The sequence below is a fragment of the Nelusetta ayraudi genome, unplaced genomic scaffold (assembly GCF_046127955.1).
Source record: "Nelusetta ayraudi isolate G7.1 ecotype Tasmania unplaced genomic scaffold, CSIRO-AGI_Nayr_v1 ptg000092l, whole genome shotgun sequence".
Classification (NCBI taxonomy): Eukaryota; Metazoa; Chordata; class Actinopteri; order Tetraodontiformes; family Monacanthidae; genus Nelusetta; species Nelusetta ayraudi.
In genome coordinates, this window is record NW_027466142.1 from 3,970,036 (window position 1) to 3,992,771 (window position 22,736).

The following is a 22,736-nucleotide window of genomic DNA, read 5'->3' on the forward strand; positions in this document are numbered from 1 at the left end:
GTTCATATGTTCCAATGTGTATTTTTCTTTTTGCCTTGAAGAGCTTTTAATGCAATAGTTTAATGAATTGAGTAATTATCATCAAGGAATTAAAAATACAATCATTTAACGCAATTCCTTGACAGAAAATAAAAAATTAGTGACGTAATAATGAAATATGTCATAGTCCAATACCTTATGTAGTAAAGTGTACCCATGTTGCTCTTAATAGTTTGTAAGATTTATCCTGCAATCTCCAAATAAAGACATATCTTTAATTGTGGGCTCTAAAATGCAGTAATATTGACATCAGTATTATTCAATAACGTCATTGTTGCTGTCATTCAAACTCAAAGCAGTTTGAATGTTTTAGCTTTTTCCACCAATCCTATTAATAGCATGATTGAAAATTAACGTACAAAGCAAACCCCCCATTGAATGTCATCTCTTCAGGTGAACTTGAATATGGACGATGGTCGCTCACTAGGCCTCATGATCAGAGGTGGGGCAGATTATGGCCTAGGGATCTACATCACCGGAGTGGACCCTGGATCTGCAGCAGATGCTGGTGACCTTAAGGTAGGCAACTGGATGGTCCTCAAAGCACTGTGATTTACGGTTGTGAAATGTTGCACATTTTTAAGTTTCGGGGAATTTTCTGCTGTCATGTGTTGCAAGATTGTAACTACAGTGATTAAAAAATAACTTATAATAAAGTTGTTCATAATATAAAATAATGTTTTTATTTATTTTTTTATTTTTTTATAATTTTATACAATAGGTTATAAAATAAGGGTACTTACAACATTTACAAATAATATAAGCAATAATAAGTATTATGAGAGCAATATCAAAATTGCATGGCTGTAGTATGCTTTTGTACTTAACACGTGTAATGATGGAGATGATTATTTGCTTTGTTATTATCCCTACAGTACGCGATCAAGTGTCTAAATATGTCAAGGGTCTAAATGATTGTAGTGTGTACATCCAAACCAGTTGCAGCTAGAAATATCCTACGTCTTTTCTCTAAACTCCTCTAACCTGAACGACTTTAGTTGTGAGATGTTGCGCTCTGCTCACAGTAGCTCGGTTTAGTTCTAGAAAGAAAGTAAATGCTCTTTGCTGCATGTTCCTCTCTGGTCTCTTACTTCCCATTGTACTGTCACTCTACATCTGCTTGAACAAACATTGCAAAGTATGTCTTAAATATAAGCCCATACACTAAGTCAGTAAATGTCTGTGTGCTCCGGTTCATCAGTGCATTGGTGTTTATATACTACTACCAATTCCAAGATCCCTCCATCATTAGTTTAAAATGTACTGCCAAATTGCGAGCGGTGCATTGAATCTCTGCTCTAATATTGCAAGTCTGTCTGGCCATCTGACCCCTTCATTAACCAGTTCATTTATCATCTCTGGTTCACAGAAAAATCACTCAAGAGCTCTTCCCTGAAACGGACAAGAATAAATAACAAAGGGTGTCAGAGCTAGGAACTACAACTTTAATATTGCATATCTTCGAAGATCACTGTGCATATTGAGTCTTTTAAAGGCACGAAAGTCATTTAGCGTCTACCAGTATATTGAATGAGGTTGTTTTTCCTTTTCTTGAACAACAATGTTTTTATTTTGTAATAATAAATAATAACAGGCCATCCTGTCACTGCTCTTGACTTCCAGATACCTGCATGTCAGTTGCTGCCAAATTCTGTGCAGCAACAGAGATGAGAAACTTTCTCTTTTTTTAAAAAAAAATTCCACGCATAGTCCACACAGCTGGTTAAAATCTGTGTTCATTAGGGTTGTCATGATTTGCGGGAGCCGAGTCAGCGCACGGCTAACAATTCTTAGTCATGCATTGTATAAGTTGTTGACGTGGAAATCTCTGCGCCATGTTGTGACCAGCTGCTGCAACATCTGCAGACAGACTGTGACGTACCCGAGTCCTTCTGACACCTGCTCCCTGTTACCGAGCCCACATTGCTACCTGCCCCGTGTCTTTGTTGGACAGCTGGCTCTCCCGAAAAGGCTGGCCGACAAAAACACGCTCTATTTTCCTTGCTGAACCTCTGCCGCATGCTTTTAGGTCAGTCTTCTGCTTCAACAAGCAGGCCACTCTAACTGGGCTATTTTTTATCCCGCCTAAGGCGAGAGGAACAGACACCAGCCGCTACCTACCTGTAAACAATGCGGTTGAAAAACGGATCCAGCCTCCGCAATCGCGTCAGAATGTGTCCTTGACGAGGATAAAAATAAAAGCTCGGAATTTGAATTTCTTTTAATGTCGTTGTTTTTAAGTCGTGCAGACCGGTTGGGATACCTCTGAGAAGCAGAGCAAAGAAGCTGAGCTTGAAAGGCACGTTAAACTTGCAAAGATGTAAACTGACATTTCCCTTGTTTTTTCTGAGACGGAAACGTACCTTTGTTTATCGCTGAGGATTGTAATTTAATGTTGGAAAGGGAGAAAGGAAAACAGAAATGGGGGAAGGGCGCCAACTAATGGAAGCCCATCCGTTTGAGTTACCCAGCTGACGGAGCCGGGGCAGCAGGTGCAGAGAGAGGCCGCGTGTCATTTCCTGGAAAAAAGCATTTCCTTCTCGTGTGTTGTGCACTTTTCCTCCCACCATAACACTTAGCACTGATGTGGCTGCTAAGGCTCTGATGTGAAAAAGCTATATATCAGTTTTCCATACGTAGGTTTTATAAATGTAAAAGCATTTTAGTTACTTCGGAGCATTACTCAAAATTTGAAAAACATGTTTTTCTTCCATTAATATGCACACTGTATGGGTATATGTTTGTTTACTTAATTACTTAATCACTTAATTACTGAGAAGCATTTTACCCCATAGTTCAGCTCATAGGACTTGGTCGTACAACCCCTTGATAATCAGCACTTACTGATGAGTGGGGTAGGGGTAAAAGCGGCACTCGGGTCTTCAGGTGGGCACCCTGCATCACTGATGTTCCGTTGATCGGACTGATGTTCCGTTGTTCGTCACCTAACGCTACCTTTTTCATACACCGTTTTTCTTCCACTTTTACACAATTCAAGCTAGATACACAAAAATGGATTGTAGCCACAAATACCGGCATTTTTGTGACAACATTGCGCCAGTAAACTATACCAGGCAGTGTTAACGTCTGTCAAACTACGTCTGGAGGACAGAGCAAGTCTTTGTGGAAAGGGTGCCGTTTTTATTGAGGCATATCTGCATAAAACATGGTGTAATGTTGCACAAAATTAATGCAGAAGATTAATTAAAATGTATTCAAACGAGTCCGGCGCAGTCTTGCCGCTACCTGCACCACGTTGTGTTTTCTGCCACTTTTTGCCTTTACGTGTGGTCTGTGAATAGGACACTTTTTTTTTTATCCTATTAGCACAGGATTTCTGCTGCAAAAGCCGGGCAATCACTTTGTGGATCCTTGTGGTGCTTAGCAGATTTTCTGGCTGAAGTCATGTTTCTCATTGACTTATACTCACTTATATGGTTCCTGCTCCTTATCTCGGCTAAGACAGAAAACCTGCTGGTTGGACCATTGCGGCTGAGCCTTCTGTATGACGCATTTACTCTCTCTGGACGACTCTGTTATCCATTGCAGAGACATTGCAGAGTCAAGAACCTCGGTGTGCTTTTCACAAGACACTTTCATTGGAGCTTAATATTAAAGAGGTCACCGGGGTCGCCTTTTTTCATTTAAATATTGCTAAAATTAGATCTGCCTTAACTGAATAGGATTCAGATCTGCTCAATAGATCTATTACAATAGATCTGATACACTGCTCTGGTTTTGAATGTCAATTCAGTACAACAAGGAGTGAAAGTTAAAACTACATGGTGTTTGTTAGTGCTGGCGTTAAAAAACCTCAGAAATACTTGAAAACACAGTTTCAACTTAGAGCCAGTCTTCCATAAATATTACAAAATAAAAATAAAATATGTAAATCTTGTGTTTTTCCTCTCATCCTCAGAGGGCTTAGGGCTGGTTTTCGTGAAGCTGTGCCTGACATGATCACAGTGGTGCAGGAAGAGGAGAGAGGGAGGGGGAAAAAAAGTCAATAACTAATTCTGGCCTCTAATTTATCTTATTCGGATGGGATTTTTTTTTTTTTCTGTTGCCTTCTGCAGCGCCCTGCCGTCTTCCTGCTCTCTCTCATCTCTGTTTGTTCTGTTTGTCTTCATAAGCAGGTCAATTTCAAGCAAAGATTGTTCTGATGTTATGACTATTATGCCGATACGGAACAACTGTTTTTCCCAAATAAGATTTTCTGACCACGTATGATTTTCATTTAAGACTGTAATTATTTAACTCAGACTTTTGTCTTAATCTCTGTCAGAAGGAAACTATAATGTAGCCATTCAAGAATGCAAGCACTGTAAGATCCTCTTATTCAAACCTCAAGTGAGACCAACAACGTGGGCGTCTCTCTCTAAACCCACAAGTACAAGTGGCTGCAAATAATTGCTTTCTACATCAAAACAAACAAAAAAACCTCTTATTCTATTAAGGTGAGTGTGACTTGAGGAAGTCGTAACCATGAATCCCAGCTGATTGTTAACCAACCTCTCCATCATACTTACCACTGATCCTCTTCACCCTGTTGTGGCTCACATAGGCAAAGTCTTTTTTTGGCTCCACTGTAAAAAAAAAAATAAAAAAAATAAAAAAAATTGAAACATCAGCAACCAAAGTAATAGGAACTTGATGGGGTTTTAAATCAAATTTGTTCACTGTCAATTTACTAGTAATAGAGAAAAAGCATCATTATCCCATTTGAATATCTATTTAAATGCAGGAGCGCACCTGTAGTCTGGCTGTCTTAATCAAGAATGTAAGCTGCAATAGTGCTGATGACCTTGCAAGTTGACCTTTCATTTTGCACCTTGACACTCTTCTTGTGGGTCTTTAATCTATGTCCTGAAGTTGTGACTGTGAAGAACTTTCCATTCAGGAATTTGCATGGGAAGGCACAGAAATGTATTGACCATGTCTGTGTTTATGTTCAGTCATTGTCCTTGATGTGGTTTTGCCTAAAAACTCTTTACTGATTATTGAAAACGTTCATATCGTAAGATAACATTAAATGAGTTAAAAACAAAAACATTTATTTAGATAATCTCTGGTCAATAAATTGAAAATAAGCACTGAAGTTTTTGATTTCTTGCAGGTAATAGTATTTACCTTTTAGTTTTCAATCCCTCAACGGCCCCCTCATATGTGGACAATTAGCCACTTTTAAGATCATAACAAATATGACTGTTGCAGTCAACAAGGTCAACCCTTAGTGTTCCCTATTTTATGCATGTTTCAGATTGGTGACCAGATCCTGGAAGTGAACGGCCAGAGCTTTATCGTCATCTCCCACGACGAGGCCGTTCACATCCTCAAGACGGGACGCAACCTGCTGATGAACGTGAGGGACGTGGGCCGCCTGCCCCACGCACGCAAAGTTGTGGATGAAGCCAAATGGATCTGTGGTCAGGCCATTGCCGAGACTAATGCTACAACCAACCCCAGCTCTGTCGCCAACCACAATGTCAATGTAGTCATCAGCACCAGTGTCAGCGCTAGCACCTGCACTTCAAGGTGAGTGATTGTCGAAGAACTATCACAAAAAAATCTAATTAATAGGGACATGAACACATCTCTAAATGTTGGGGGAAAAACATAGACCATAAATAGTGACCCATCAATCATCTGATTGTTCTCAGAGTGAACAGCTGCTTCCTAAGTCAAGTCAATGCAGAGCCTCCACAAGCGCACTATACACTAACCCGCACTAGGCTTTTATAGTCCCTTTTCCCTGACTGTTGCACAAAGACCTAATGGTGAGCAGTTTGCTGTACCAATCAGTCCTGGTGCTGAGGTTGCATGGTGGAGCTGGAGAAAACTGGGGGAAGGCATCCATCCATCTTCCATCCATCCATCTATCCATTTTCTAGCACCCCTTGTCCTGCACATAAGGTCACGGCAGTGTTGGACTCTATCCTGTGTAGCCTTGGGGGGGGGAAAGGTAGGGTAGACTCATCTGCAGCAGAATTACAATGGCAAAAATGGCTGTATGTGGGAAATGCTGACCTCTGTAAATAGGTTCCTGGGAAGGTTGTACTGTAAACGGCAAAGCAACCCAAAAGTTCCTGCAGTGTGGAGTTTCTGAAAAGATATCAAATATATCAAAAGTAAAGGTGTGTATTTTCCATTAGGAGATACATTACTGTGAGTAACAATATGTGAAAAGGTGGAAATAGCAACAACAAAAAATTATTTAGAAATTGACATCCAGAATAAGACTTTCTGCAACACACAGGAAAAAGCAGGTGAACTCTTGATGGCATTAAGCATGTCAGAGCTGGTTGGAGGTTGTCTTACTGTTGTTTTGTGATGATCCAGGTAAAAAAAAAAAAAAAACCCTAACATATAATCAGGTCTTAATTGATTTATGATTAATTAGTTTGTGATTGTGTTTGTTTCAACATTCATCTTGGACATTCAGCTGAATCTCTATCTCTGACTGTGTTGTCCATTGCAGACCATCATCAGCCAGGGCTACGCCTGTCTTAGAAAAGGTAAGAATATTCCACTTCTCTGTGTTGTCTGCCTCCTTTTAAACTGTCTTTTTGTTATATGTATCATGGGGATTTAACACATTTTGCCAGTGAATTTTTTTTTTATCCTCTTCGTCCTAGAATGAGTTATAGATTTGGTCTGTCTTTGCAGAACAAAAGCAAAAGATGAACAAAACCCAAGTGATTGACTGCTTTGCTGTTTTCAAGTTCAACAAAAGTTTTTTTCATCTGACAGACTGAGCACATCAGCAACTAGATATAACATGAGTTCTATCAGTTTGAAACAATTGTATTTGCATATCTATTATGTGTATTAATACTTCACAAATGGTGGATGAGGACCTGCCCTAACTTTAATCTGATCTGTAGTTTAGGAATACAAATCTTTGACAAACAAGGATTTTGTTGTGGACAGAAAATAAAGTGCACTGTCAGAAATTATTCATCTGGACAAAGCTGCCAGCACAATTGGCTCAAAAGAGTCAGTGAAAATAAAACATCTATTCTTTGATGTTGTTTTTAAATGCCTGAAGCTGTCAAATTATTTTTTGTGATTCTTTAGATTAGATTTTAGCCGGCACTGGGAAAGAATTAATGGCTTAAGATCTGAAAGTTCACCAAGAAACTGAAGGTCTCAAAGATGGAAGGTGCAAAACAAAACAGCCGTAAGGTGGTGGCTCAGGAGGGAATGTATTACACAGTGTATCTGAGAAGGGAAAAAAACAATCTACTTTGGTCAGTGGCTCATTTCCAAGAAGTAACATAACATGTAGCAAGTATGAACATAAGAAACATTTTTTTCTAAAATTGAAAGCCCCCCCTCCCCCTAAAAAAAAAGGAAATAAATAAACTCTTCTCACTTTCTAGGGATCTCCACATTGTAGAAAACATTGTAAAATGTATTTGAGGGTGCACTTGAGGTTTTGGAAGCGCTGCCGCTGACCTGTGCAGTAATATGGATTGGCTTGGCATCCGTTTTGGCTGAAATTGTGCACAGAGCTTAGTTTACGTGCACTTATCCTGAAATTTAAAACTTGTCCTGTCCAAATTCTGTAAGTTGCAGCCACGTATCGATTTCACGCCACCTTCAATGTTTTTGGCTCGCCATGCACAAAAACGTGTCGCCTGTGGGCACGCCGCTGACCTTTCAGGCTCCCCGGCAGTCGGCACGATGCTCCACTTCCGAAGGGAAGGTCACAACGTGATGTGATAAACTCTTTCTGTCAGGCATATTTTAAAATGTCAATATGTTTTCCAGGATTAACACAGAAAATCCCCATTTGTGTGCAAACACTCGGTGTTGCCTTGTTTGCAACTGTTTTAGACAAAAACAAGACCAAAAAAAAATGCAGCAAGACGTCTTTTAAAAATAAATACGACTCCCTGAAGCTGAGTGGATTCTTGTGAGATGAATACATTTTTTTCTAACGAACAACTGTTGAAAGGAGAAAGATGTGAGACGCAGACATATTTGGTTTCTTCTTAATGCGTTATTCATTTTCCCAATGCAGTCACACACACACACACACACACACAAACGCAAAACAAGTATATTGGTTATCTGCCATCTGTTTTTGTGTAATATGAGTACGATAAGACATTTCCATGGTTACCTGTCTTAGAACTTCTTTCACTCTATGAATCTGTTTTGTCCATTTCAAGATAGGATGTTGACCTTCTCTTGTTATTAAAAAAAAAATAGAAAATAAAAAAAATAAAAACCCTGACATGCTCTGATGTCCAAATACAGGTTTGAATATTTATTTTTGTGGCTGAAGCCTGGATACAAATATGGGTCACCTGTAAGGAAAAATAACAAAAATCTGATCCAATGAAAGTCTACCGTGGGCTTTAAACTTTAAACCAGACAGATTAAAATCTTTAAAATGAATGTCAGGCAGATAAGATAAGGTAAAATATTCCTTTATTAGTCCCACAGTGGGGAAATTTCCATCATTACGGCAGCAAAGGTGGATAGCAACACACAATAAAAGCACTGTAAACAAGTATGTGTGAATCATTATACAGCAAGAAAACAGAAAAAAAAATATATAAGCAATTTAAAATTGAAATATAAAGAGTGTTCATCAGGCAGCTCAGGCCCATATTCATACTCAAACAAACTGCTTCAGTGTTTATTTGGGGCCTACAGAGACAGAAACCTCTTCCTTGGTGCAGTGATTTCGGTCTTCACCTGATTCGGGAGTTCACACCCAAAGGTTCTGCTTTAAAAATGAAAAATGACTGTCGAACTTATCAAGACAAGATGTTTTAATTCCTACTGAAGGCAACGTTGCTTATCTTGTGTTACGTAATTGAAACAGTCACAGAAAAGCAGCTAAAAAAAAAAAAAAAACAACCCAATAATAATAGGCCCTTTATAGAGTTTCATTATACCCTGTGGCACAATGACAGTGCTTTCTGAATATAAGGCTTTCATGCTCAGTCAGTAATGGAAATTGAGCCACATAATTACATCCAATTTAGTGCCAGAGGAGCTTTATTGACTGAGTGAGTTCTCTTTCAGAGAAGTGCTACTTGGTTTTTTGTGTGTGTGTGTCTGGGCCTGAACAGCCAATAGGTTCTAAGATGGACATTTACTACTTGGGATAATCCTGAGTCTGCATTTACAGAAACACATTGCAAGCAAAGAAAATAAGATATATAATTTACATTGGCCTGACTCCAGCTTTTGAAGACACAGGTGCAAAAAAGATTAATATACAATAGAATACATAGAGGAGGAATTTAAGGCTGAAATGAAACTTCAATCACAAGTGCAAAATGTTTGTTTTTTGTTCCTTTTTTTTATATCTGTATTCTTAATACGTATCACAACTGATTTCTGTTATTAATATTGTTGCATGCTTGTTTTTGCCATATCCCATTTATGATTCAATTAAAACAGAGAAATGATGTTGGCTGTGGCTTCACTCTCCAGGTTGGGAGTGCGATGACTGTTGTGTGCGCACGTTACTTTTCATTTGTGATCTTAGCAGGCTGTTGTGTCATTCAAGACAGAAGAGGTTTTTGTTGTTTTTTTTTAACACAGACAAATATCTTCCCAGGCTCTTCAGATCAATATGTGCTTAGTTGAAAAGTAAGAGGTGTGTCTGCTTCATGGTATATATCACTCTGACACCTCTGTGATGTTTGTCAGGGAGAAGGAATGGCTTGTCTTCCTCAGGCAGGAGTGATTTAGTTTGGAGTGGCTTGCAGTTAGTAGTCTGTATGTGCATCTGTGGATTTTCTTTCATTCAACAGTGGTGGAAAAGGCAGTGTTTCATACATATATGTATTTCTTCCATAAAGCATCAAAAAATCTTAGATAAAACATTTAAAATGATGTTTGGTTCAGTGCAGACAAAGTCAGTGGTTAAACCTGGCGCAGGACATTGATGATTCAAAGTTTGTTTTCAAGGATTCCCATTTGTTTTAGCAGTCCGCAACCTGAACCGTATCAAGCGGCAAGGAGGCGGCTGTATCTCCCTGTTACTGGCTTTGTCCTGCTGGGAGACCCCATTCTGTCAGTCAGCAATGAGATTTTTTTTTTTCCCAAGTCCAGCTGCTTAAGGCAAAACCGATGGAGTCTTGCAGACACATGATCCAAACAATTCAAAAGTTACACAAATACAGCATAATGTTTAAGTTATTTATTTTTATTTTTTTCTCCTGTCAAAACGGCTTCGCAGAGGAAGAATTGTCTCTAGTCTGTTTATAGATGTCTGCCAAGTTATTTGAGCTTTCAGGGCTCAGCACCTTCCAAAATACCCCCCTTATTTTCTGAAGGCTTTGCTAGCGCAAAGGTTTGAGAAATTGTCCTTAATATGTTTGTCTAAGCGACATTGGAAAGATCATGAATAAAACACAGTAAGACCAATGACGTTACCACTTGCACATTAACATCTCAAGGGTTGAATTGAACTGTCACCAGCAAGTCAAGAAGAGACAATAATACAGAGAGATACTTCTGCCAGTTGGTGGTTTAATGGAAATGGTGCAGGGGTCACTTTGGGATCTATTTGGGAAAGGCTGCAGTGGAGGGAGACATGAAAGGTCTTCACCCTCCTGACAACTCTCAGTCTGCACACTGGAGCTGCACCGTTGTAGATAGATCTCGTTACCCTGTCGGTCTGTCTGTCTTTCTGTGACCTGTATTTTCTCTCAAGTTTTCCCAATCCATTAACCAATTTTGTCCATTGCAGATGGCGGTCAACAGAGGTGTGGGTCCCCCGGGTGCTCAGGTCTCTCTGGAGCAGCAGGCCTACATGCTACTGAACGAACCAGAGAGACAGACCATGGCTTACTACTGGCAGGAGTACCATGAAGGACACATTGGGGTGCAGCCACTTACCATGGCCATGTTTGAACTCTTCAACACACACGCAAAGGTACGGCAGCAGCAGAGTGCCAAAAAAGGAGTCGGAGACACCACATTCAGTTTTTTAGAATGATTGCAAATAAAAATTGTGTATCGGATTGAACCCAGTGCACTCTAGATAGTATGATGATGGCATTGTTCTTAGTGCCAAGAAAGTGTCACTATTGGTATACGTGTAGCACAATCAATTGTTGTGGAGCTCTTCATTCTTATTCTGTGGGCATTCTTTCACACTGAAAACCTTTAACATACTTTGACATCATAATGGACTGAGCAAGAGGACCCATGCACAAGGGGGAAAGATTGAGGCAGAGGGTTAGCATCCAGTCTCTTCAATCCAAAAACAGGTCGAAAAACACACGAGATCCATTAAAAATCAGGCAAACGGGTGGCGGGTTGGGCAAATGGTCAAACGGACACAATCGGACTATACACTGAAATGCTTCCTCACGAGGATACGAAGACAATCTGGCAGACTTCAGGCGCCAGACTGGGGACAGTTTTCAGCCTTAATTCGGAATCTACAAAAGAAAACGCCCTCAAACCCAACCTTTCATGGCTAAAACAAATTATACATTAAGCAATGGACAATTTGTGCTGCTCGCCCTGGAATCACCAGGATTTTCACTTCAGGGGCTGTTCAAGAAGAACTCAGAAGGGACAAAAGTTGTGTTTTCTGCTCCTTCCCTTTCCTTAAGCTTGAAGATTTTTAAGGTCCTACCTTTCACAACACTGCTGACTAGATACTTCAGGCCTACAATAATAAAACCTAAATGCACGTGTTCAGCAAGTTTCACCTCTTGCACAAAATGTATTTGGTTTAGCTGTAAGCTTGCAGGGAGTTTGAGGCCAATGTTTTAGGGATTTTTGTCTTTGTGCCTCAGACGTTTTCATTTCAGCTTAGTTTCAGTTCAGTTCTCTTCAGTTGGCCGTCTTCTCTATTCGCAGAGGTTGTACAGGTCGCGGCTGGTCACCACCATTGACCAGTTGGCCCTGACCACCAGTTGGATGTCACTGTAATTGCGCTTCAGGGATCAAAGCCACCTCCCCTTGCCGCACGTTATAAGAAAATGATTTGGGAGTATCAAAAAGATAGGCAGAGTCTTTCAGATATTCCAATATCAGCCTGGCCAGTGTTGCTGATGCAGGCGGAGAAAAGTCCTCCACTCTCTGTCAACTCCCACCCACACTGTGGGCCGTCTCCAAACACCAGCGTCACGCAGACTTCCAGCCAATTCCTGTGTACACGCTCCAAAACACCCTTTTGATCTGTAACAGCTTGAACTGCAGCCTCTCCTCTTGATGAAGTCACAGTGGTACAGTGGTGAGGCTGTGATGGCTTTGCGTGTGTGAGCCATCAATTGCCCCGGCACACTCTGGCAGGCCAAATCAATATAAGCAGCTATTTGTTTTATTTTTTTATGTGTCAGTTCTGGAACCAGCAATGTACAGGCTGCATCACAACTGCACACTGTTGTTTCGCTCACACTGAATAGACCCCTGATGCTGGATGCTGTAGTACTTAGTCGCCAGCTTTCACAATTTAACTGTGATTCCGTTTTTTTCAAGGGAGCACACACTCTGTAGTTTGCTTCCTGCCTCTCCACTGCCAGGCGTATCTTGTTGCAGAGGTCGAGAAAAGTTGAACTTTGGCATGCACGACTGAGCAGCAGTGAAATTATGTGGAAAGCAGAAATATCCAGATGTGTCAAAAGTATTCACATTCTGTACTTAAAGTACGGATACTTGTGTGAAAAAAATACTCTGGTAAAAGTACTGATTCAACTCAACTCAAGTAAAAGAAAGAAAGTATATTATATAAGTAAAGGTATTTTTTATTTCCATTCATGAAACAGTAAATTTGTTGATAATTTTGCAAAAAAACAAAAGTTGTTGAATTATCTGGACTGAATCTAAGGTCTTGCAAGAGCAACTGGCTCATTTTTAAATGATTAAGCAACAGCAGCTATAATACTAGGTGAATAACTTGTATCAGATTTTGTATCTTTTAAACAGCTTTAAAACACAAATGTAACAAGCATGGTTTCCCCAATGAGTAGAAAGTATAGATATTTGTGTACAAATGTAGGGAGTAAAGGTAAAAAGTTGTTAAAGTACAGATACCTGAAAAATCTAGTCTAGTACATTAACAAAGTATTTCTTCTTTGTTACTTCCCACCTCTGGCAATATCAAACATACCTCAATGTTAATATTTTTGCAAAATTGTGCCAACCAACATTTTTTTTTTTTTTTTTTGGTTCTTCTATCCCAGTTGTCCATGTTGTCTGAAGTGAGGAGTCTGGTGGCTCCCCAGGACCTGGAGATATTCGACAGGCTTGTGTTGCACCGGGAGAGGGAAGCCCACCAGTCGTGGCATGGAGGCCTGGGAGTGCTGCACCCGCACGGCCTCCACACTCACGGAGTCCCTGAGAGTCAAGACGGAGGAGCGGGCGCTCCTGCTGCGGTGGGTTGCCAGATCTGACTTTGAACATTCATTCCTGCTCTTTCTAAACCAGGCATGGCCAAACTACAGCTCGTAAAAGATTTTTAATCTGGCCTGCCAAACTTCAGGAGATTATATTAATAGTAAGTAGGACATAAAGTAGCTGTATTTCATCAATTTTGTCAACGTTTTAAGAGTCATTTCATTAAAGAGCTAAATGCCTTCAAAGACATATTTTGCTGTAACGCTTTGGTTCATTTGAAATTGACATTAAAGCACATGTTTTCTCCATATCCCATGATGTATTTTTACCTCCTATTTTGGTGGGTCACCAAAACACTTCATCCATCTGCTCCTGCTCCGGCACCTCTGTTAAATTTCAGAACCCATTGTGGCCCACCAGTCAAAAAGTTTGCCCAACCCCTGCTCTAAATCCATTTCTATGCTTATGACATACATAAGCCTCTACATGGAATCATAAACACTGAAGGGACAACTTTACTGCTTGCATTTTACACATTGTCAAGGTTAGGTGGTATAAATGACAACAAAGCTGCCCGTTCCTGTTATGTGGCTGCGCCCTGAATAAAGGGAATTAAAAAGAAGACAAAAAAATGTGCAATTAAAAAGTACATTATTTTCCAGTACAGAAGTCTGTCCTACATCTGTGTAGGTTTGTGTTGTCCATAAAACCCTGGTTGGTCGGCTGGTTTTAAACTCAGGATGACCCATCAGGGACTGAGGCCCTGCGATCAAACCTCCTGGTTCTGACTCTCGGCTTCCTGCCTTCAGTTTTTGACCCAAAGCAGAAAATTTAGTTGAAAGTAGTTGTTTGCTTGTTATTAGGGAGGTTATTGTAACATTGTGGTGGGCATCAATTTGTACCGGCCTCATTCTGACATTCTGACATGCTGACACAGGATTTACCAGACTGCATCCTGTGCCAAACTTCACAGCCCTGCAGTGTTGAGCTGCATTCTTGCCAAAGCAAGGCAGGACTAAAGAAAGACCCCTCTTTGCCCCATTTTCTTAATTTTCTTTCCTTTTTTTAAACACCACTTTCTTGTACTTCTTATACTGAAACTCGACTTGGACAGAATGAGGTCAACAGAGTAATTACAACATTTAGATTGATGAATATTTTAATGACTGCATTTTGGAGGGTTTTCATTCCAAAAATGTACCATAATTTGGTATGTCCATATATATATTTGTTCGGTTTTAGTTCAGTTCCAAAGGGGTGGGAAAAAAGCAATTGTGGGTAGTATTTTATATGTCCTTCCACACATAACCTACATACAGTATGGGAGAAATTAGCTTGTCTGTTGATGATGTCTCATTTCCCACTTTCTATTGAAATCTCACTTAAAATCATCCTGGCAGTGGAGTCTAACTCAACGTGATAGCAGTTGCTTGCTGCAAATATGGTAGACAGTTTCTTCCAAATGTAATAGCTCTTGCGTTTGAAGAAAACGCAACGTCATTGTCTATTACTAAAACAATGCCTGATAGGGCCACGCACTTGCTGATGGATGATGCGTTCTCTTGAAGTAGTCGACCAGAGACTTTTTCTACTGCCTGATGTAGGTCTGATACTTCAGTTCGGAGAGGTTTGAGTGCATCATGAGGGTGGAAGACTTCCATGTCACTGACACTTGGTGCAGAGTTCTTCTTCCCTTCCTTTCTTTGAGTGCACCGCATTTAAATCTGCCGTGACAGGGCAATTGTTTTCTTCCGGCTTTTGCGATGAGTCAATGGACTGACTAATCTGACTAATGACTAAATTGTTTTGACCACAATACTCTTCTCCATGACCTCTGCAAGACTGTCTCAAACTAGAAGTTAGTTGGGAGTATTTTCTATGTAACTATCTGTCAAATCCGGGGCTATTTTGCGGCTGATATCACAGATTTGCTCTCCCACGTGTCCATCCTGTCATGTCAAGCCGTTGGTGTCTGTTTTGAACCTGTTCTGCTGTGATTGGTTTGAAGGGCGCTCCATTTGGAAACGTTGCTCTCAGCAGCTGCTCCTGTCATGTTTAGTCTGTTTCTTCTCCTTCTCAACTCTCAACCCAGGGCACTTTCCTTCCTCGCATCCTGACGTTTACTTTTTCATGCCGTAGAATCTTCAGTGGCATCACATCCTCTTTTTGCCAGTTTCTGGGTTTTTTCTTAACTTTCCCATTCCACAAACTGACTCTCTGTCATCACTCAAAGAATATAAGTCATCGTTCCTCCGTGCTTTGACCAGAGATGACAGTTGAGTTTTCGCCCTGCCTGCAACAGGGACATCAAATTCCACTGTGAGGACTTTCAGTATATGTCTCTTGTGTCGAGTGGCTTGAAGCCTCGGCCAGTACATATCAAACACTGTGGGGACAGACGGTGTCTGTGGATACTGATGGTCGTCTTCGGTCTGTGGCACGGATGACATGAATATTTACCATAGAACATTTTTTTTTTAAAGTTAAAAAAATATATATGTATATATATATATTAATGATGCTTAAAGTTAATGATTGTTATGACACAGCTGTTGACGCTTTTCAAAATTTCTAAAATCTTATCGTGGGATAACAAGTTTCTTATCTTGTGATAATCCATGCATTCGTCCTAATATAATTTTAAAATTATGATCATATCACAATCTTGAGCTAACAAAATGAAATGATCATTACCACCTTTGGTACGCATACAGTAGTTGTCATTTTCTAATTATGTAAAAACATTTATTAGGACCAAAGTAGGAAGTAAGCTCTATTTAAAAACATTTATTATTGTGTTTGTTCATCAATTAAATTGAGATGATGGACAAATTGTGTCACTAATGAATTGCCATAGGTGTGCTGTGGCGTTCTTTGCCCCAGCAAACAGTTCATCGGAAGTAGCCCCCAAATGTTTCACTAAACTTTCATGTGCTCGTTATCTTGTCCCAAGGGACAGACTTCATCCATCTGGCATATGCATGGGGCAGTTTGAAAGAAATTCAGCCTACATACACACACACACACACACACACACACACACGCTTCCTTGTTTGCCGGATATGATGGGATAACTGCTCTGATTTGCAACATTCTTTCATCCCTGAAAGAGAAACCGGTTAGGGTTGTTCAAAGTAAACTACGGCAAAAATTCTTATTATTATGCCGCACTAATGATGACTATAGAAGGCAGCAGTCATTAGGCTGCCTTCTATAGTCAGACTGCTCTGTTGAACATGGCCACCTCTTGTTTTTGGATGGTTGCTTTTCCCTGAAGCTACCATCATAAAATAGAATAGAACACCTTTATTAATCCCACAACAGGGAAATTAGCATATTTCGTATAGTGCAATATAGAATAAAAATAAAATATTTGTAGGGGGGGAGAAAAAAACAGATATTTTTATTTTATGAACAGTTGGATTATTTCCATCTATCTACATACTGACATATAAATAAGTCTTTTATTGCACCTTTGTGAAAATGAAAAATTGTTAAGAGGATGAATTTCATTGTGTGCAGTTGTACCTGACACACACTTGGCACATTCTAAAACAAGAGAGCCTTTGGCTGGGTTCTTTGGACATATCTGAACACAGCACCTGGACTCTGATGATTCGGAACAAAGCAAGTGAGTTGAGTTCATCTCGTGCTTAGATCTCAGTTCCATTTTTAATACTGGTGGTCAAGATGTGCTCTGATTCAGATGCCTGTCTTGAAAATGTAAAATGGATATTCTGGTCACTTGCCTTTATTATTGGCTGTCTTCGCGCAGCACAGCTCCCCTCTTTTCATTTATTCATTTATGGCTTTGTAAAAACACAATATTGACAATATAATGTTGATTTCACCTCCTCACTGCACCAAGTTAAGCTATGTTGCTGTGGTTTCAATGACACGGTCTAAACACACAGAGCATGAGCACCACACCTAATAATAATTGTAATATAACTGTAGTTGTGTGTATTTTGGCCACTTGACAGTCATACACTGTAAACATTACACTCAATAGAAATGTTCAAGCAATATGCAAATCCAATGCAGAAGAAATGATCTGTTCTTGAAACAAGTCTCCATTTGTACTTTAAAATATATCCGTAGGACAAAATAACTATTCCAGCCTTCTTTTTCAAAGCCCTTTCCACGAACATAACTGGAGCCAGTGAAGGACTGAACCAGTTAGAGGTAGTTAAGGCACAGCTTAAGCAACATTTACAGGACTAAGCACAAACAAACACAGGCAACAGAAACTGTCCCATGGCCAGGTACCACATAGACCTTTCAGGCGTGTGGGTTTGATCACATTCTGTTATCATTCAGACAAAGAGTTCTGAATCAACAGGAAGAGTCCTGGGTTAGAAGAACTTGGTTTACACGCTTATTTGATGATCATCTGTCCCATTTTGAGGTCAACACACTGGGAGTTTAATTCTCTCTCTCTATAATTTGTTCCTGGTCTTTGCCTCACAGTGACGTCTGTTTGGTATTTTACAGTAGTGGTTGTAAATAAGGACATCGGCTGGCCAGGTGTAGGCCTTTGATTGGTGGACTGGCGCTTTATAAGAAATCTTCCCTCCATTAGAAAGCTTTACTCCCAGACAAAGTCATGCCTTTCAAAATGTGGAGGAGTTTTGAAGAGGTCAAATGACCAAGCCACAGGCTTTTTAACTTGTGTTTAATGAGATTGCCTTCAAATTATCTTCCTTCTTTTATTATTAATGTGAACTCGGGCAGGGTTTTATAATGAATAATAAGCTGGTTTTTCTTATGCTCGAAAATAATTTTCAGAGCCAAAAGGTAAAAAAGATTCTTTCTTCTTCTTTTTTCAACAGGGTGAAATGAGAGCAACGTTTGAATCTTTGCCTGTGGCTCCTCCTCTCCCGGCTCACAACCGGCCGTCCAGGGAGAAAGAGCTGCAGAAACCGACGGCGCGTCTCATGCAGCTCTGCACAGGCGTGCACTGCTCCGTTCCGTCCAGGCCGCTGCAGGACTGCCCTCACCTGGCGCTCAAGTCGCTCCCTAACATCCACCAGCCGCCGCCATCGCCGGCGGCGGCGCCGACCCACCAGCCCTGCTCCTCCTCCTCCGCTGCCAACCACCACACCTCCCTCAACGCCCTGCATCACCCCCGCCAGGGCTCCCTGGAGCTCTCGGACTCTGAGCAGCACTCCTTCTCTTACTTCCCCCAGCCACTGCACCACCACCACCACCACCACCACGTCTCGCACCTCAGCCGGCCCAGTTCGGGCCACCACACCTGCCCGGGCTTCCTGCATCACAGGGAGTCGTCCAACTCCGTCAAGTCGGAGGCGTCCGTCAGGTTCTCCTCCAGGTCCAGCTCCTACGAGAAGTCCTCCTTCTTGTCCAAGTCCGCCTCCTCGTCCAAAGCGGCTTCTCCCATGCCCTCGCCCCACCCGTCGCCCTTTCCCTCTCCGTGCCCCTCGCCCTCCCCCTCCAGAATCACACCCGTCGCTCTACTCTGCACTCCCGACCGGCCCTGCTCGCCCGCCCTCGCCCACAGGGGCATCGTGGCCGACATGAATCGACTGTCGGCCGACTCCAGGCCACAACAGAGAGGTACGCTCATCATCGTGAATGCACTTCCCGTGGAAAGTATTGTGATTCAAACTGTGTTCATACTGTTGCTGTGGATTCTCCCGCTCAGACTAACACAGTGACGTTTATCTCATGCAGGAGCCACTCTGTCTCAGCTCTCCGACAGTGGCCAGACGCTGAGTGAGGACAGCGGGGTGGACATAGCCGAGGCGGGAGGCCTCAGCAAGGATGGCAGCCCTCGACCCAGCAAGAGCCAGCAGGGCCACGCGGAGCAGCCAGGAGCCCAGGCTCACCCAGGAGCCATGAGACAAGTAGGCCTGGATGTTGTCACTAATAACCGCAGCGAATTCAGACCAGTGATTTATACTCTCCTGCAGTCAGGTTCAGGTCATTGCTATTCAGCTCTGGATCACCGCTTCTGATGCAGTCATTTACTTTTGTTTAATTAGGTGCACAACATAAATTGCTCCAGTGTTTAGGAGCGGCAAACTGCACCTGATTGTTGTGTGCCTGCTCAATATGTTAAGGGACAATAGCACAAATCATACAGTGACAAGATCGAAATGAAATATTAGACAGAGACATCAGCGTGAGGCGAATCGTGTGCATCTTGAGCCCCTCACTTGAAGAAGTGTCAGTATAGGGAGATCACTTAACATTAAACAAACTGAAGGACCTTGGGATAACACAAGGATTTATTTCATTAGAACATGAAAAAAAGGCCTCCAAATTGCAAGTTCTTTGTTTTTTTAAGTGTATTTTTGTACAAAATTTGTCATAATTTACACAGGCAATGAATTAAGGGAACGTTTAATAGATCAACTCAACTGAAGAAAATAGATACAATTAACTATACATTTTCAGCTTATGTTGGAGACGTGTAATTTGGCAACTGTGAGCAAGAAACAAAGCAAAGACACTGAAACCAGATTTTACAGGACCAGAGTAAATCAAAAATAATTTTTGGCAAAAGGATTTATAACGTACCAATTTCTTCTCCAGACAGGTATAAATAGATTTAATGGATCAGTTTGCAAAAGTCGGTTGAGTCAAAATTTACATTTATACATCTGCATATCTGCAACTGAGACAGATTTTTGAGAACAAAAATGTAATAAATTTAATAAATCCAGCCGCAGCAACACTGCGGTGCTCTTGCTTTGACATCATTACAGTAAAAAAAAAAAAAAAAAAAGAAAAACAAAATGAAAGACGCTCGCGTCTCCAATAAAATTTGCAATGCAAACAAAGGCAGGAAACGATCACTACATTCCCTACATGTTGTTGTGATGTCATTACGATTGAGATATGAAACTGTGCTCGGAGTTGTTGTTACCCTTGATGCCTCCTCATACTGTATCTCAGCTGACAGGCTCACCTTTCCCAGTGGCGACTGCTCTCTTGGTTCGGGTGGAAAAAAACGCCAGCACCCTCGGCGTGGCTATTGAGGGGGGAGCCAACACACGACAACCTTTGCCTCGCATTGTCACTATCCAGGTTAGAAGATTTATTTTGTGTGTGTGTGTGAGACCTTGGTCTCAAATTTTTTTCATTTCACATCGCACCGCAGTTTCATGTATGGCTTTGTTGGAGTTCAGAAGAGACAACGTTTCCTTGGACAGCGTGGGCTTGTGTGGCTAGTTGCTAGTGTTGCCAGAGCCTGCTCTGTGAGAGATGGGCAATATATCATTTGAATTGACGTGAGTCACACAGCCAAAGCAAAGTGCCTATGGGGGAAGGCATTAATCTAAGGTTGATGCACACTGGCCTCTAAGTCTGTGTTCAGTGGAATCAGCAGGAACAGACGACAAATGACAAGAATGGAGGGAACTTCACAGCCGGTGATACTTTTAGTCAAATGTGGGGGTTGGATTGCTAATATGATAGTTTCCTAATAATTATGAATATGATTTATGAACAATCTAGTAATGTTTTTCTCACATTCCCTTACGACAGTGGCTCTCAACTGGTGGAGTCACAGGACCCACATTGTTTCCTTCTAATTAAGTTGTGACCCAAATTAATTCCACTGCACTCAGATTTATCCTACAAAAATAAAAAATAAAAAAGCTAGCCCACTTTCTCTAATGTCTTGTAAATAAATTATTGAAATGATTAAAATTGAGCTGTGTGTCCTGCAAAATAAATACACGAAACAGCCCACGAAGCCGCGACCCAATCAAAACAGCTCCAAGACCCACCAGTTGACACTGCTGTACAAAATCCTTCACAATATCAAGCGTAAGTCCAACCAAAGGTGACTCTAAAGGTGATTCTAAAGCATTAATATCTCAGAGTATGTATACAGTGTATATGTATGAACATATACAGTAATATAGTGCGAAGGCTTGTCAGAACATGCAGTGTTACAAAGCAGTTGATTCCTAATTTATTGTACATTATTGACAGATTTGAAATATATATATACACATATATATATATATATTTTTTTTCTGTCAATTGTCCGGCTGTGAGGGAAATAAAGTTCACTGGATACTAGAAAGGTTAACCTACAGTCTCTTAAAAAAAACAACAAAAAAAAACAACATTATTTTGAAAAGTCAAAACTGACGACCCATGACAAACTCTGCACTTTACATAACAACAACAGCGGCTTCTGCTGAGTCACCACTCAAACTTATTGTATAAACTAGAATAATGTTTCTTAGTCATTTTTTTTTTCTTTCTACCTGACCAAAACCCAAAACTCTCTCATCCCTCTCGTCTTATCTTGTTGCCAGAAAGGAGGCTCAGCTTACAACTGTGGCCAGCTGAAGGTGGGCCAGGTCATCCTGGAGGTCAACGGTGTCTCACTCAGAGGTCGGGAGCACAAGGACGCCGCCCGCATCATCGCAGAGGCCTTTAAGACCAAAGAGAAGGATCACATTGAATTCTTGGTGTTTGAGCCAGGGCACTGATGTAGGAACTTTGCACTTTATACTGTTTGTTTTCTCAGCCTGGAACCTTTAACTAATCCATCTGAAATCCTAATCATAGCCACCTATTTGCACCGTTTAAAACTCGGAACAATGTGCCACTATCGGTATAGATTATCAATCTCTTTCTTGTAATTCAAACTGGCATCAAGATCCATTGTACAAAAATTAGCAGATACAGCAACCAGAAGTGGCCACACAAGCATAGAGCTAAAAACAACAAAAAAGTCATAACCTGGGTCAGATGTGTCTCTCTATATGATAAGAATGGTGTTCAAACTCTGTATATAATTCAGTGAATGACAGAGCAAATAATATTATATGAGTATTATTACATTCACTTCACTAACCTACAGCACCTTTAAAAAAAAAAAAAAGACTAGATTGAAAGTCTACATTTCAAAGATTTAGATAGATAACAGCTCTTTACCTCACATAGTACAGTTGCAGTTATGTGTTCATTTTAATTTTAGTATATTTCCAAGCAAGTCATTGTGTGTTCTGAAATGCCATTTATTATTATTGTTATTATTATTATTTTTATTTTTATTATTATTATTATTATTATTATTATTATTATTATTATTATTATTATTATTGTTATTATTATTATTATTATATTTATTTTGAGAGCCTCAAAGAATTTCCTTTGGTTTGCACCCTGGCCAGTGACACAGGATACGATCTCTCTATGAAGTGAACTACCCCAAAGTTCTTTTCTACACCAAATAAAATGGAAAATGTCAAAGTAGGTGAAATAAGCACATCGTCTTGTTTGTGTTTAGGCCTGAGGACTGTTTGTGTACAAGCAAAATATGAATACGTGTGAAGACACATTTCAGTTGAATCATTAAGTTGAATCTGATTGTGCGAAAAATATTC

The 22,736-nt window shown here is 40.6% G+C and overlaps 1 protein-coding gene across 2 annotated transcripts in view; it reads left to right on the top strand.

Annotated features, from left to right (window-relative positions):
• Positions 1–22,674, top strand: part of LOC142902243 (whirlin-like) — a 43,518-nt gene extending 20,844 nt beyond the window's left edge. The window contains exons 3-11 of one of the 2 annotated variants that reach the window (XM_076047138.1): positions 433–558; positions 5,300–5,574; positions 6,518–6,554; positions 10,760–10,945; positions 13,209–13,400; positions 18,195–18,939; positions 19,057–19,229; positions 20,284–20,415; positions 21,660–22,674. In XM_076047138.1, the coding sequence (XP_075903253.1) occupies positions 433–558; positions 5,300–5,574; positions 6,518–6,554; positions 10,760–10,945; positions 13,209–13,400; positions 18,195–18,939; positions 19,057–19,229; positions 20,284–20,415; positions 21,660–21,836 (2,043 nt within the window). In that variant the 3' untranslated portion in view covers positions 21,837–22,674. The remainder of the gene's footprint in view (positions 1–432; positions 559–5,299; positions 5,575–6,517; positions 6,555–10,759; positions 10,946–13,208; positions 13,401–18,194; positions 18,940–19,056; positions 19,230–20,283; positions 20,416–21,659) is intronic. The other variant, XM_076047139.1, reaches the window with a different exon arrangement.
• The last annotated feature ends 62 nt before the right edge of the window (positions 22,675–22,736 follow it).